Genomic DNA, 14,514 nt, shown 5'->3' with positions numbered 1-14,514 from the left:
GCTTCTAAATGGATTCACTTATCATCTCCCGCAAGGGATTTGGGTCTATCAGGCTGCAAGAGCTGTTGTCAGGCTCGACAGCTTCTCCCTGTTCAAGGCAGTGAAATCTGAAATGCTAGATTAGCTATTATTTCTGTGTTGGGATCCTGCCTCAGAAGATCCCACCCGAACCAACAACGAGTCCCTGCTGAGGTCAGATGGGTTTCTCTGCTCCTGCTTCCAATGCAGGATCAGCACAACTCATTAAGGGAGGTGTCACGCTGCAGCTCAGTCTTGTTGCACAGATGAACTGCTATTAGCATATTATAAACATCATGTTAACATGCAAGAGCTGAACACAGCATTTCTGGAAACAGAAATATCTTCTCTGTTCTTCTCGATAACCAAACCCACCTAAACCTGGCTGGGCCAGCTCTGGCCTGGCCCCTGCTTGCAGTTGCTCTGCAGTGCTGAGGATGCTTACACTGACCCTTCTCACTGCTTTAATTACGCATAAAACAAACTGGCTGCTTCTAACATATTGAAAACGAAATAAATCTGCACCTGCACAAACAGGGATGCTGTTCTTACACAGAAATCAATAAAAAGCACCTGAAAGACATCTAGAAGTGTGAGTGTCTGAGAAGAGGACGTGAAGCAGGGTTAGACCCAGGGCGCTTGTTTTCATTAATGCCAACCACACACCCCACTAGTTAAACAGGATAATAAAATCAAGCCAGCACTAAATCCCTGGGTGAAACGGTTTGCTCAGCTTTCACTGAGGTGTTCACTGGAACAGCAGAAAGGGAATTTTATGCAAGAGCTGCATCTTCTTTTTAGACTTGATTTTTGTACAGAGCAGACCAGAGGCTTTCAGTTCATTTCCTGAACACTGAGGACAAATCCCTGTGATAAACTTGCTAAGCTTCACTGCCAAGATAATTTTGATTATGTGCCCCTCCGCTCTGTATTGAAGACTGATGCAGAGCCAGCTGTGTACGGGTTAGAAATCCTCCTCTCTCAGCCTGGGGTATGCATGGCAAATTCATACCCACTCATTTTTGGACCAGCTTCATCCTTAGCTGTATCATTAAAACAGTTATTATGAGATGATCAAGGCCAAGTTGGATAGGGCTTGGAGTAATCTGCTCCAGTGGAGGCAGGTTGGAACTGGGTGAGTTCTTCCAACACAAACCTGTCTCTGGTTCTACCATGCTATGACTTCTAATGTGTAAGAAAAGTTCCAGGATAAAAAATAATACAAACAGGGAATTGATGCTTTCAGTCCTGAGAGCTGTATTCAAAGCAATGCAGCTTTTAGGGTATTTTTTATAGCAGCTATTGACAGAGACCATAAAGAGCTGAGCTTCTTTTCTTGCACCAGCCCAGGCATGTTTTGAAGATGCTGGTCTGCTCAGGTCACACATCGAACTGTGGACCAATAATTTACAGAGGCCAGGAGCAGCGACTGCTGGTTGAGAGCAAATGCTGAAGGGTCAGGAAGGAGTCTTTCATTAGGGAGCAAAACCAGACTGGCTGCAAAATTCCTTGAGGAGAACTGTGGGACTGATGGGTGATACACTGAAACTGAGGCAGGAGGGTGACAAACAGTGCAGGGAAACTGTAACCCTTTTTTCACATTACATCTTCATCTAGAAATCCGCATTTAGGGAAAGCATTTTGTTAGGTTGCAAAAAGTCCTATTTTGCTTCAAAATGTCAATGACTTAGTCAGTGAAGTTCTATTTTATACCAAACATACTTTATACAACATACTGCTTTGATATTACCAGGAAACTACTTTTTAAGCCCATCTCTAGATGAAGAACCTTGCTGAAGAACATAAAGACATGCACAGAACTTCCTTTGGCTGCAAAACATCAAAGTCCATTGGTTTAGATAAAGCATTGTTGGATCCTGATTCCAAAGTTTCTTCTGCCTGACAGGCATTTTCTCAGCTCAAAGCTCTCTGGGAAGCTCAGCAGCAGCCTTAGCCAAGAAAAGAGGCTGGTGAGGATGTACATTTCATTGGATAGATAAATAAAAGCTGCACATACTGGGACTGCGATAAATAACAGCTGCTATACTGGGAGTGCCTTAGTTTTCAATGTGGTTACTTCACGAGATTTGTTGCTTTCTTCCTCACATCCCAGTAATTTAAAATTTGATTCTTTTTCTCCAAATAACATTTAAACTGAAGAAATGGACAGGATTCAAATGACCAAGTTCTCAGTTTGTGTTTTACCTTTGCATAACGTTAGTAAACCTAAATCTTTCCTAGTCTAAAACTCTGGTTATCTTTTTACAGGCCAATTTAGAAGAAAGTTATCTATAGCAGTACCAGCATCCTACCACACAGTGACATTTAGATCACTGTTGTAGATGCTCCATAGGAGGACATTTTAAAGTCAAGATGCCAGCTTTGTTACTTGGGATAATACCTTTTGGGAAAAAAGTGTGTTCCTGAAAAACTCATCCCAAGTCTTTTTCATGGAGTATTTCTAATATTGCCAGCACTATCTAAGCATCTGACGCTAATGGGTTTTGCCTGAGGTTCGGAAAAGCCCTGAGAAAAGGAAGCTTTTATACTCCATTTATTATTTAAAATCCAATCAAAGTCTCAATATACCAACCTGTAGGTGGAAGGATAACACCGAGTTCTCTATTTTAGATGCTTATTTAAATACCTCAGCATTTTGTGACTTATGTGGTTAAGTTCAGAGGTTAATTAGTGTTTGCAGTGTGAGCTCACTGAAAACTCTCTCATTCTGAAAGCTCTACATCCACTTTTAGATTTCTTTCTGCCAAAAAAAGAATTATTTTCTTCTTTCTCATTTGCTTCAGTTCACCAACTGTTCAGATGCTCGGGAACATGCAGCAGCTCTCAGGGAAAGCTAAATACAAGCTGTGGACACCATCTCCAGCTCTATGTTTTTTTTGGTAATCTCTATATTAAGAGGACATTTGACATGATAGGAGCACACAGGTTTTCAAAGAAACTTTGCTTGCTTTCAAGCAACTGCTTTTGTTAAATAGCCTGGAATTTCTTTGCTTCTCAGTTACAGCATTTTCCAACCTGTTGGACTTTCAGTGTAAATACTGAAATCTTGGGTTTAAAATGGATTCCATGACAATCATTGATCAATAGATAATTCCTTTTTAAAGTGCCAGGAGCTTTGGTTTTAACAACTTCTCATGAAGATAACTTATACACTTAATAATAGTTTAACAAAGTGCTTTGCATTAAGTTTAGAATTTGCCACTGATTAGTGTAAGTCAAAGCTCTCTTGGGCTTTTTTATGAGGAAACTTCCTAATACACCTTCTGTGGATGAGCCAATACTTCAATAAGCCTCTTTTCCTTTAGAAGACTGACAGTAATCATCTTTAATATCTTGAGAGAGGAATTTTCTCATCCTTTGTTTCCTCTCACCCCCCTATGAACATCCTCCTCCATTCTTCAAAATACCTGAGGCCAAGGCCAAGGCATTCTGCAATGCTCCAGAATTGTGGAATATGTTTATCTCATTATGTTATTGCACGTTTGGCTTCCATCCCATTTATTAAGTGTGGTATTCTTTGGATTTTACATTTTCCCCCAAGGTTTTCTACCCCTGGAGAGGAAGAATGAGCCCAAAAACTCCCCACCCTGATCAGGACGTGGGCAGCAGCTGCCTTCAGCAGCTAAGTTCCATGGATGACCTTGAATGCATAATCATCACAATGAGCTGAGCCCCAAGAGGAACATTTAGTTATGCTTCTAGACGTGCTTCAAGCACTCTGATTTATCAGCTCAGAAAGAAGATGTGTCTAAACATTGTTAGCTATGGTTATAATTGCACAATGTGAGGATATAACAACACAAATGTAACTCAACATAATATAAAGGCAACTTCATTAAGGACCCAAAGCAAAGATCGCAGACGCTTTGGTTTGCTTTTTCCCCCCTGAAACACAGGTACACTCTCAGGCCTTTAAAGTTTCTCTTAAATGTCAAGCAGATACGCATGTTCCTGGCTTTGCTCAGATGGGGTATTTCTACCTTGTCCAATCACAGCCTCTTATTGCCATATAACTCATGATAAACCTCTAGCTGGAAAATGGATTTAGAGAAAATTTACCCTTAACTCTCAGTAATTGCGACCTGGAGCAGCAGTTGGCATCCATACGGCAAGATCTGAAACCCAACATCTAAAAGAATTATTACAAGTTATAAAAATGGAGGATTTGACCATTTGTCTTATTTTGTATGAATAAAAGAATTGAAGGTGCTGAGTTCTGAACTTTGGATGGATTCCAGATCCGTTCCCTGTTCATCCTGAGACATGGAGGAAGAGAACAGCTCAGGACAATGACTGTCCCCCCAGGGGCAAGACTGGAAGGGTGGCTTCCAATGAAAAATCAGGTCCATGATATCAGATCTCTGCACTGTGATGTCTACAGGAGACATTGGGCTTGATGCCAACCTCATTAAATCAATAAATGTTCTCTGACTGACTGCCGCAGTCTTTGAATAGGATCCTAATCAGCACAAGAATTTTTGTGTAGGTTTTTATATGTATATAGTTATATACATACATTTGTTGGTATTTTGTTTGGTGTAGAGCAGCCTGCCTGGCTGAGACATAGCACAGAACCATGCAAATTGGAGTTGGATTTGCTTTGCAGGCCAGCATTTGAGGGATCAAATAATAAAATCTTTCTTAGGTAATTGGACAACAGCTGAAACTGTGGACACAAAGGGAATTTCCCTGGAGAGTCCCTATCTTCCTAGAAATGTCAAACTTGGTAGGCCAGGCAAAGCTATTGAGCTAAAACTTAGCAGAAACCTGTCACATATCCAAATACATTAAAATACCACTTCTTAGTCAATAAAATGACAGCACTGAGCTGAGCAGTGATACCAAGCTCTGTGAACTGACGACAACACAAGCAGTTTTCACACTCAAAGCCATGTGAGTTACTGAAGATAAGGACTCCAGAAGCAGCACCAGCCGTGTCCATGGGAAACACAGGAAAACTCCAGTGGGAGTCAGTGCCAGGGAGATGCAGCCCAAACCTTGTCTGCTTCAGGAGGATTTCATTCCAGGTGGGATAACAAATGCACCTCCTGAAGGAGGTTTTGGGCTGCAGCTGGGGCCATGCTCATGCACAGGGGAGCGCATCCGACTGCGTGCCAGCAGCCAGACCTGCAGCACTGCTAACCCAGCTCCCACCAGGTCCCTGCACTGAATGGCACCTTCCCTCTAAACATGGGTGCAGAGAGGCTGAGATGAAGAAGTTCACATCCCAGCTCCTATGTATGTTTGGGAAAAAATGCAATAAAGAGGGGGAAAAAAGGGCAAAGAAACTAAAGCTTGCTAAAGCTGAAGGACGAAGTGTGTACAGAAACTGTTCAGCTAGACTCACTTCAGGAGTATGAGTGCTGCTCAGGTGTCAGACACCATGAAATCCCCATGGTCAAATGATGATGGAAGGGTCCCTGTCCCAGCAGCTTGGCCACCAGATCACCACTGCTGTTGACAATGACAGTGCAAACACGTGTGTATCGCTATGTGAAGTAACTCACTTTGGATCATTCCCTTGGTTGCTTCTGGAGAGGCTTCTATGATCATTTTGCCATGGCACTGCCTTTCCCTCCCTCTGCCCAGATCTGATTTCTCCTTACTCCTGAGAAACCCTGCTCTTTCTTCTTCCCATGGAGACTATGATGGATGGAAACTGGCTTCAGCTGCAGTAAGAAAATGTTTGGTTTCAATACAAAGGAAAAGTTACTAACACAGGAAAGAAGCATGACTATAAAATGACTGTAATGGTGGAGGGTCACCATGGATCAAGGTGGAGTGGGTCTAACAACTGCCAGGAGTGATGATCAGCATTGTGAGTGTGCCCTTGTTCAGATGACTGAGGTGATGTTGGAAGGCCTCTAAAGCCTGGTTTTCCTTTGATTTTCCTAACTTGGCACAGCAGGAGGCACTGCTGGGGAATTACCATGAAAAGTGGTTGCCTGTACCCATATTTAGAAGATATATCATAGCAAGATACCACTCTGCAGATACCTCCAATACTCTGGGTCTTTGAAGTTCCAATAGACATAGCCAACGCTACTCCAGTTGCACACAATGCCACTGAGAAATGTGTGTATTATTACACGTTGTGTGCAATTTACAATGAGTTAATGTAAGTTTTTGGGAACCTATTGTTGGGGTTTTTTTTCTGCATTTCAGACATGAAACCCAATGCATTAAAAATATTAAGACACCAGTTTAATTAGGAATCTTGATGTAGGAACCAGGACACAATGCAATCAACACATATAAATTGAGGGCACGGTCTGGCGCTTCCTGGCATGTAGAAATGTTTGAGACAAGATTATAAGCATGTTGCACTAACCGTAAGTTCACAGTTGGATGCTTATTCAATAAAGTAGTTCTGTTTAGCTGCAGCAATTAAATTAGTACAGAAAACGCTAGCACATCTCGCACACACCTTGCCCCGCTCCTTCTCCTTCCAAATGTCGCTACTGACCTTTTCTGCAGCTCTTCACAACTTTTTATGGATTCAAATAACAACTGACAATATATCTTAAGTTTCAACCTGAACATCGGTAACTCCTGTGGATCGTATAACCAGCATTTAATGAAAGTTATTTCTTTGGCAGCTATTGGCAATGGATATGAATGCTTCTTCTGTATTAACAGTTTTTCTTAAGAAAGGCAACAGTTACCAGACAAGTAATTTATACCATTCCTAAAAATACTAGAGAACGTATAAGAGGTGCTCTTTAGGAAATAATAATACCTTTACCTAAGAACACACACACATACATCTATCGGGGAAACAGAGAATCCCAGCCTGGTTTGGGTTGGAAGGGACCTTGAAGCTCCTCCAGCTCCAACCCCTGCCATAGGCAGGGACCCCTTCCACTGGAGCAGCTTGCTCCAAGCCCCTGTGTCCAACCTGGCCTTGAGCACTGCCAGGGATGGGGCAGCCACAGCTTCTCTGGGCACCCTGTGCCAGCGCCTCAGCACCCTCACAGGGAAGAGCTTCTGCCTAAGAGCTCAGCTCAGTCTCCCCTCGGGCAGGTTTAAGCCATTCCCCATGGCCTGGCCCTACAGTCCCTTGTAATAATTTAGGCCAAAAAGCTCTTGGACTCTATTGCACCAGTGCAGTCAACAGTTTAAAATACACTCTGAAGTAAGATGTCAACACCTAGTTTTTAACATTTGTCAAGTAATATGATGATCAAATTATACTTAACCTTACATTTGACTGTGAAATTTTACAGGCAACCATTAACTACTATCACTTCCCCCCCACACACACCTGAACCAGCACATATGTTCAGCTATTATTGCCAACAGAATAAAATGGAAGTAGCATCGTGCTAGAGAGAATTCTCCCTGTAGGATTAAGGAGTCCACATTTGATACGTTGCTACCCTGGGACTCTTCAATGTTTTAAGTAACATTTTTTCTAGGTAACATTAATGCAGACTGTGAGTAAGGAAAAAACTGCCATACGATCTTCATTCCCAGCTGAAATGTAGCTCACCGCCTTCTGGAAACCTCTCCTTGTTCTGACTACATTGAAAAAATCACGGTATAAGACGTTTCATCTTGGTCTTTCAATCAAACCCCTGAGCTAATGTTACCCCCATATTTCATTCCATGAGGTCAGGATCAGACCCAGAGTTCAGTATTTTCTATCAGTCTTCTGCTTCACACAACCCATCCCTTTCATGATGGAGACATCTATTTTTATGATTTATAACAAAGTACTTGATGCTTTTATGATGTTTCCAACCTCTGCATCTCAAAGTACTTCTTAAGGGTGGCTACATAGTACCTCAACAACATAAAACGGATAAAATCATGGCAGCAACTAAGAGACAGATTCAGCTCTGCTCTGTTTGAAATTAAACGAAACCTTCATTTTACCTTCTCTGAATTGCAAATACACCAAATAACTCTCTGCTTCTGGCATAATATTCCTCTGTTTTCAGTTCTTGCATTTCCTGTTTACAACAAGTGTAATGTTTCCACTTTGCTGATGATTTCTCAAATAGCAAATAAAATGGCAGCAAAGCCTTCATGCTATTTTCTGCTTATTATGTCTCCTCTGCAGTAATTCAGCATATCCTGACAATACAGATCATTTAAGAAGCATATTCAGAAGAAAGTTGCATGGCTAGAAGGCAATAACCCCAGGACGTAAGCAACTGCAAATCTACATTTCCACCCAGGAAGAAATATCTTTATGCAGATAAAAGTGTGTAGGATATATTCTGAGTTGTGTCTTTCAGTTTTATCACTATTAGAACAGATCAGCACCAAAGTTCAGCTATGAGCATCTTCGGCTGCCACTGACAGATGGCAACTGTGAAATACTACAAATTCACAGATATAAATATCTTTTAGGCAGGACATTTGGGACCTGTTTTAACGACCTTCAAGCTGAAAACCTTAACGCTTTGCTTTGCCTATTACAACCGTAATCAAAAGATTTCATTCCAAGTTCTCTGCAACTGGTCTGTATCGGAGATCAACAACCAATGACCTGACCCATGAGCAGGGCTCTGGCACCCCCCAGTTCTCCAGCTCAGTAAAGTCCTTGAAGCTTGCCGAAAAAGTTCATAGCTTTATTTACAGTGGTTCCTGTGCTCCAGTATTGCTATTCTGAGCAGAAATTTGTCATGCTAATTCTGCCTTGACACCACGACGGCGGGTTGGGTTTAGTTGTGGGTTTGATAGATTCGTAACTCATTGATACCACCAAAATGTGCCATCACTTCCAGAACGGAAACCCTCCTGCAGCACAGAATAAAGAACCCTCTACATCCTTTCCCAGTACTGAGGAACTCAATGGTATTTATACACCTTGTGAAGAAACGGGGAGGAAAAACACACACTCCTATTTTTGGCTTTTGAATCCTTGTATGTGGAAACAAACAACCATGAACATTTGCCACATGTCCACGTTACTTACGGTTGAGAGGCAGGCTGGCATTGGTCGTCCCTAGCTTGTTGGCAGCGACACATGTATAGTTGCCAAAATGCTCTTCTGTCACATTGGTAACAGTAAGAAGTGATCTTGTGCTATAATTTTTAATAGTGATTCCTTGTTGACCATTGATCAGTCTAGAAAGCAAAAAGAAAATGTCTATAACTCATATACCACAGCAATGATTTTCTTTTATTTTCTCTTTTTAACCTTTATTTTTCCTGTTTTTCTACATCTATCTGGTAGCACAGTAAACTGTTTGCAAGCTGCCAGCATAGTCTGTCAAGCAAAATCACCACAGCAGCAAATAGAAGTCATGGGCAACGCTGAAGGTGTGAGGTGTTGAGAGGAACAGGTTCTGTCTGTGTGTCCTACAGTCAAAATGATGACTGACACTCATAGCCCTGCCTGGCCATTGGATAGGACATAGCTCTCAGATGAAGAGCTTAGATTTTAAACTGGTCAAACCCAACTGAATATTTAAATAGCCTATTTTGGGGCAGAAAATAGTAATGATCAGCGTTTCAGAGAGTTTTTGTCAGGTTCTGAAGACTGCTGGTGTTCCTCACACACCTCCAACTGACGGCAGATAAGGGTTAGGTAACTAGAGATTAGACTATGCAGGATTGTGACCACAGTTTATTTTACAGGCCTCTACAGCTACGAATTAGACATGCAGGTAGGAAAGATGTGCTCAGTGTCCTGAGACAGCAACCTGAATAGGAACCAGGGAATGGAGTGTGGGAAAAGCCAAACCAGGGCTCTTTTCACCCCGAATTTCATAGGGACTATGCAGTTTCAAAGCCAAGTCAGAAGCAGCACTGCTGCACTGGGGCAAAGAAAGATGGACAGCTTAAACTTTGTTTTAGATAAACCACGTTTGATCAAAAATGGAGATCAGAAGAGTAACCACATTATTAAAATACAAGCTCCAGCTGATCGATTACTCATAATTCCTCATATCTCCCATAAGGAGCAGAGTTCCAGATCAAGCATACAATTTTTGTTTGATATACTGAAAGATATAATCATACAACCTGTGAATGAATGCAATCTTCTGGCATTCTGTCTAAAACCAGTTCAAGTCCATCATTAACTGCACTTCTGCACACTGTAGACTGACACTTCTTATCATTACATGAGTGCCTCTGTTCCACTTGGTCACTATATGTTGCTCCACATTCAGGGGGTTTCTCTTGCCTGGGCAGCTTGCATTGCCTTAAAAGACTCAGGTCTGCTCTGCACAGCCCATGGCTGGGTAGAGGACTTAGCATGTGCCATGGACACACATGGTTTTGCAAGACACATGAAAAAATAGGACTGAAATGCCTGGTTCGGGGTGAATGCTGCAATTAGAACGTTCATCTTTTGTCCAAAAGTTTGTGTTTCCACCCTATGCATATGGATGTTTGATGAAGCAATGACTGAGCAGCCTTGTGAGGGAAGGCTCAGAGGACTGGGCTTGTTCAGCCTGGAGGAAAGAAGGCTCAGGAGAGACCTTGTCACCATGTTCCAGTATTTAAGAAGGTGGCTACAAAGAAGATGGAGACTGCCTTTTCTCCATGGGACAACTTGTAAAGAAAAGGGGTGATGGGCACAAGTTACTCCTGGGGAGATTCTGACTGGACACAAGGGGTAAATTTTTACCAATGAGAACAACCAGACACTGGAATAACCTCCCCAGGGAAGTGGTGGATTCCCCAGCATTGGACACTGTTATGATCCAGCTGGACAGGGCGCTGGGTCGTCTAGTCTAGGTCATGCTGTGCCAAGAGAGGTCGGATCAGGTGATGCTTGAGGTCCCTTCCAACCTGGCATTCTATGATTCTCCTTCTAAAACTGCCAATAGCTGTCCCTCCTTTTTCTGCCTCTCCTGCAGAAAGATCGAAGAGCTTCCTCTGTTCCAAACCCCCTCTGCTCTGATGCTCCATGCCAGCACTCCATGACAGCTCTATCAGTGTGGTGGCTCTTGGTAGAGGAAAGCTGAGCAAGCAGGAGCTGAGCACCACAGACCAGTTGCTTGCTCCAGCAACAGGGCAGATGCTTTCCTCCAGATGCCCCTTCCCCAGCTGAGCCACAGCCACCATCCCCTCCTGCTGCCTTTCAGGGTGTGAATCCCATTGCTCCCTCTCCCAGGGAATCATAGGGTACAGGAGCAATAACTCCTTTTCCACCTATGCCTTATTCTTACCACTCGTTTCCAAGCTACCTCCATCATTTCAGCCCATAACTGCAGCTTGAACTACAGCATCTCTTTTACAGCTGTAAAGGTTTAACTCAATGGGTGTTGGGATTTCTGCCATCCCCATTCCCTGTTAGAGATGAAATTGTATCAAAACTGAACTGCATCTGCTCAATGTGATATGCTGCCTTCCCCAGGCTGCCAAAAGGATGAGAACTGGCAGTGCCTGCTGGGTTCTCTTCCCCTCCTTCCCCTTCCAGTGCTCCTGCCATGCAGCTGGGACAGCGACACCTTCCCTCCATGTCGCCCTGGGAAGAGTCTGACACTGGGGGCCCAGAACTGGGATGGAGTAAATGGGATGGGATAGATGTGCCTATCAATAAGCCACACAATTAACAGACCGAGGAGTCAGCATTAGGTAGCATAAACTCAGCAGTTTTGAGGATTCCCATTTACAGTTGTAAGAACCAGGTACTTTTACTTTCAAATTACTCCTGTGTGCTGCTCTGCTTTGCTTATTGACTGAGCACACATTTATGACTTGTCTGGGTTTTACCAAGTTATTGTAAGTTTACCAAGTTATTTTAAGTGCAGCCACCCGAGAGATTTCTTCACCTTACTGCTTTGTACCAGTAGTTCTAAAGGGAAGAGTGATCTCCTTTTTACTTGAGAGACTATGCATCCAGAGAAGCTCATGCATCATTGCCAGCCCTGAGGGGTACCTTTGGTTTCATATTTGAATACCTTCACATTATTATAATATATTAAGCCATTCTAATGAGTTTTGTTGTTACAACCCTGAGTCTTGTTTGCTTCATCAAGGATAAAGGAGTTTATATTTTTAGATAGGTGACTTTTAAGCTTCTTCCCTGTGCCTGTTTAATGTCTGAGATCTGATTTCTCCTTAACCCTATAACGCATCACACTTGAACAGTTGCGGAGCTCAGACACTGGGAGTGAGTGCAGCAAAGCTGTTCTCCTTTCTGCAGGAAATCCTTGCACAGCTTTAGAATCACACAGATTTATAATTTTAAGATGCTTTTACCAGCTTTTCCTCCAATTTCCACTCCATTCCCAGCTCACCCAACCTTCTCGGGGCCCGTGCAGCCACCCAGCAGCTCCCACATGGAGCTCAAAGTACTGCTTTTGACAGATAAAGTGCTAAAGGGTTGGAAACCTGTCCATGAGAGCTCTCCTGGCTTCCCAGGTGCGGGAGGAGAGCGGAGGAGGTGTGCCTGCCTGGCTGTGGGGCTTTAGGCTCCTCACCTTGCCCTTGGCCAAGAGGATCTCACAGCAGCGAGCACACCAGCACTTGCAGAGGATTAACAAAGAGCAGCTCTTGCAAGCTCAGTGATTAGGTAGAATTAGTCCTGCCAGCTCTCTGCTTCACAGACAAGCTGTTTTAAGTGACTGTAGTCTGCGACTGCTTTTATGTTTACTGTTAATGGCTATTTTATGATGAGATGATCCCTGGAGTCTGGAAATGGTGTGTTTGGATATACATTAATCTAAATAACAATGATACAGTTTAAAGACCCAAAGGGCTTGTTTCAGACACTGAACATATACTTTAGATTTCAGCTTTAACTCCTGCTGTTCATGTATCCAACAATTACAAAAAAAAACAAAACAAACCAAAAACCCCAAAGTTCCCAATTTAAAAAGGAAGAAAAAGAAGGTCCTCATCCAAGGCTAACTGAAGAAAATGAGATCCTCTCTGTGCTTTTACCAGAAAACAGAGCAGGGTGTGCACTAACAGTATATAAATCTAGGCTTGCAGTGTATCTGCAGATAGATAACATACCTGCTACTCTGAACTACTTGTGAGAGCTGACTCCCCTCAGTGCTGCACTAAAACAACACCTAAGCTGTCCAAAGCTCATTCTGTGCTGGTTCCACCACCCAGAGGTGAAGAGGATATACTGGAGGAAAAAGCAATGGTTGCCCTCTTTCCTGTAAGCAGTGGAGGCTCAGGGATCCCCAGTACCTTTGTACTGATGTCTGGCACATCTGCCAGCAACAGCATAGCAAAATAGGATGTGCATAATGTTTGAGCAGTAAGACACAACAGGACAATGCATTCCTTGCTGGTTATAGCCAGCCTCAGGTGATACCCCCACTGAAACAGAAAACAGAAGGCACAATTTTGTTGGCCTGAAGTGCTCTGCTTAGGCTTTCCTGCTGCTCACAGTGAGAGGAATTGGTCAATGTTATAAATAGAGAGGCGATTATCACACGGGAAAAGGTAAATTGAATCGAGAGTGCTAAACACTGCCCTACAATACTTTGTACATAAAATATGTTTCTGCTGCAACTTCCTCCAACACCTGCACAACATAATTTGCATCGTTGGAAATAGATGCCAATGCTTTTCACCAACAGAAGAAAAGCATTCACCGTTATAGATAGTAAAGATCAGTTACAGCGTTTTACAGAATGATTTAGGGTATGGTCCATGGTTAGGACCGCTCTGAAAGTCACAAAGAAAGAGGAGCAGCTACAGCCTGTGAAGGGGAGCAGCTGGCCAAGGGAAAATGAGCTGACAGATGGCTTTCTATGAAAAATGGTTGTTAATATTCTCACATCAGCTCCCAGGTTTAATGGGATGTCTGAGCTGAGAAACCCAACACTCGGAAGCCAGGAAATTCCAGAAGCTGGAAGGCACATCTGGACAGTTGCTTACAAGAGACACTATCCACTTGCTTTTGCACCAGTGTGCAAACCTAACAGAAATAAGCTCTTACATAAAGTAAGAGCCATAAACCAGTTTTCTATCCAAAAAGGAAAATATCTACCTATTTAATGAGGTGGGTTTTAAAATGCTGCTGATTATGGCTACACAGCGCTAATGGCCTGGAGGTAAAGCTGACTGTAGGCAAAACCAAAGCACATGCTCAGTTTCTGGGGTTCAGGCAGAGCACCCCATGGATGCTGTAATGGGCAGCAGTTCTGTGGATGATGAACCTATGGCCTAAGCAATGAATGGATCAACTGGGAGAAAGTTCATCCCCATGAAGGTTTGGTTAAAAGTCTTGCTCATGAAACAACCAACCTTTACAACCAGAAACCCTCAGCAGGACACGTATGAAGATGGATGGGTTTTTAAATAAAAAACAAATAAATCCTTTCAGTAGAGTTTTTCAGTGCTTTTCTGGTTATTATGCCTAAGAGGTTGTAATTGCTGAAGCATATTGAAAACTTGGGTTTGTCATTGCAGCACTCCCTATCACAGCCCAGCCAAGGGCTAACAGCTTTAAGAGCACAGAATCTACAACCACAAGGAAACCAAGGATTTCCCCCCAAAGCCAACACAGCACAGCTGCTGGAAACCAACACCTCCATTGGCTCTGGC

The 14,514-nt window shown here is 42.9% G+C and overlaps 1 protein-coding gene across 1 annotated transcript in view; it reads right to left on the bottom strand.

The window, feature by feature from the left end:
- Window positions 1-14,514, bottom strand: part of NEGR1 (neuronal growth regulator 1) — a 105,274-nt gene that overhangs the window by 46,936 nt on the left and 43,824 nt on the right. Inside the window, exon 5 of the mRNA XM_061366421.1 lies at window positions 8,966-9,117. Coding sequence (XP_061222405.1) covers window positions 8,966-9,117 — 152 coding nt within the window. The remainder of the gene's footprint in view (window positions 1-8,965; window positions 9,118-14,514) is intronic.

This window comes from Neopsephotus bourkii, unplaced genomic scaffold (assembly GCF_033783945.1).
Source record: "Neopsephotus bourkii isolate Nb327-2 ecotype Australia unplaced genomic scaffold, CSIRO-AGI_Nbou_v1 NB_1331, whole genome shotgun sequence".
In the NCBI taxonomy this organism is placed as follows: Eukaryota; Metazoa; Chordata; class Aves; order Psittaciformes; family Psittacidae; genus Neopsephotus; species Neopsephotus bourkii.
This window is presented reverse-complemented; position numbering and strand designations above follow the sequence as displayed.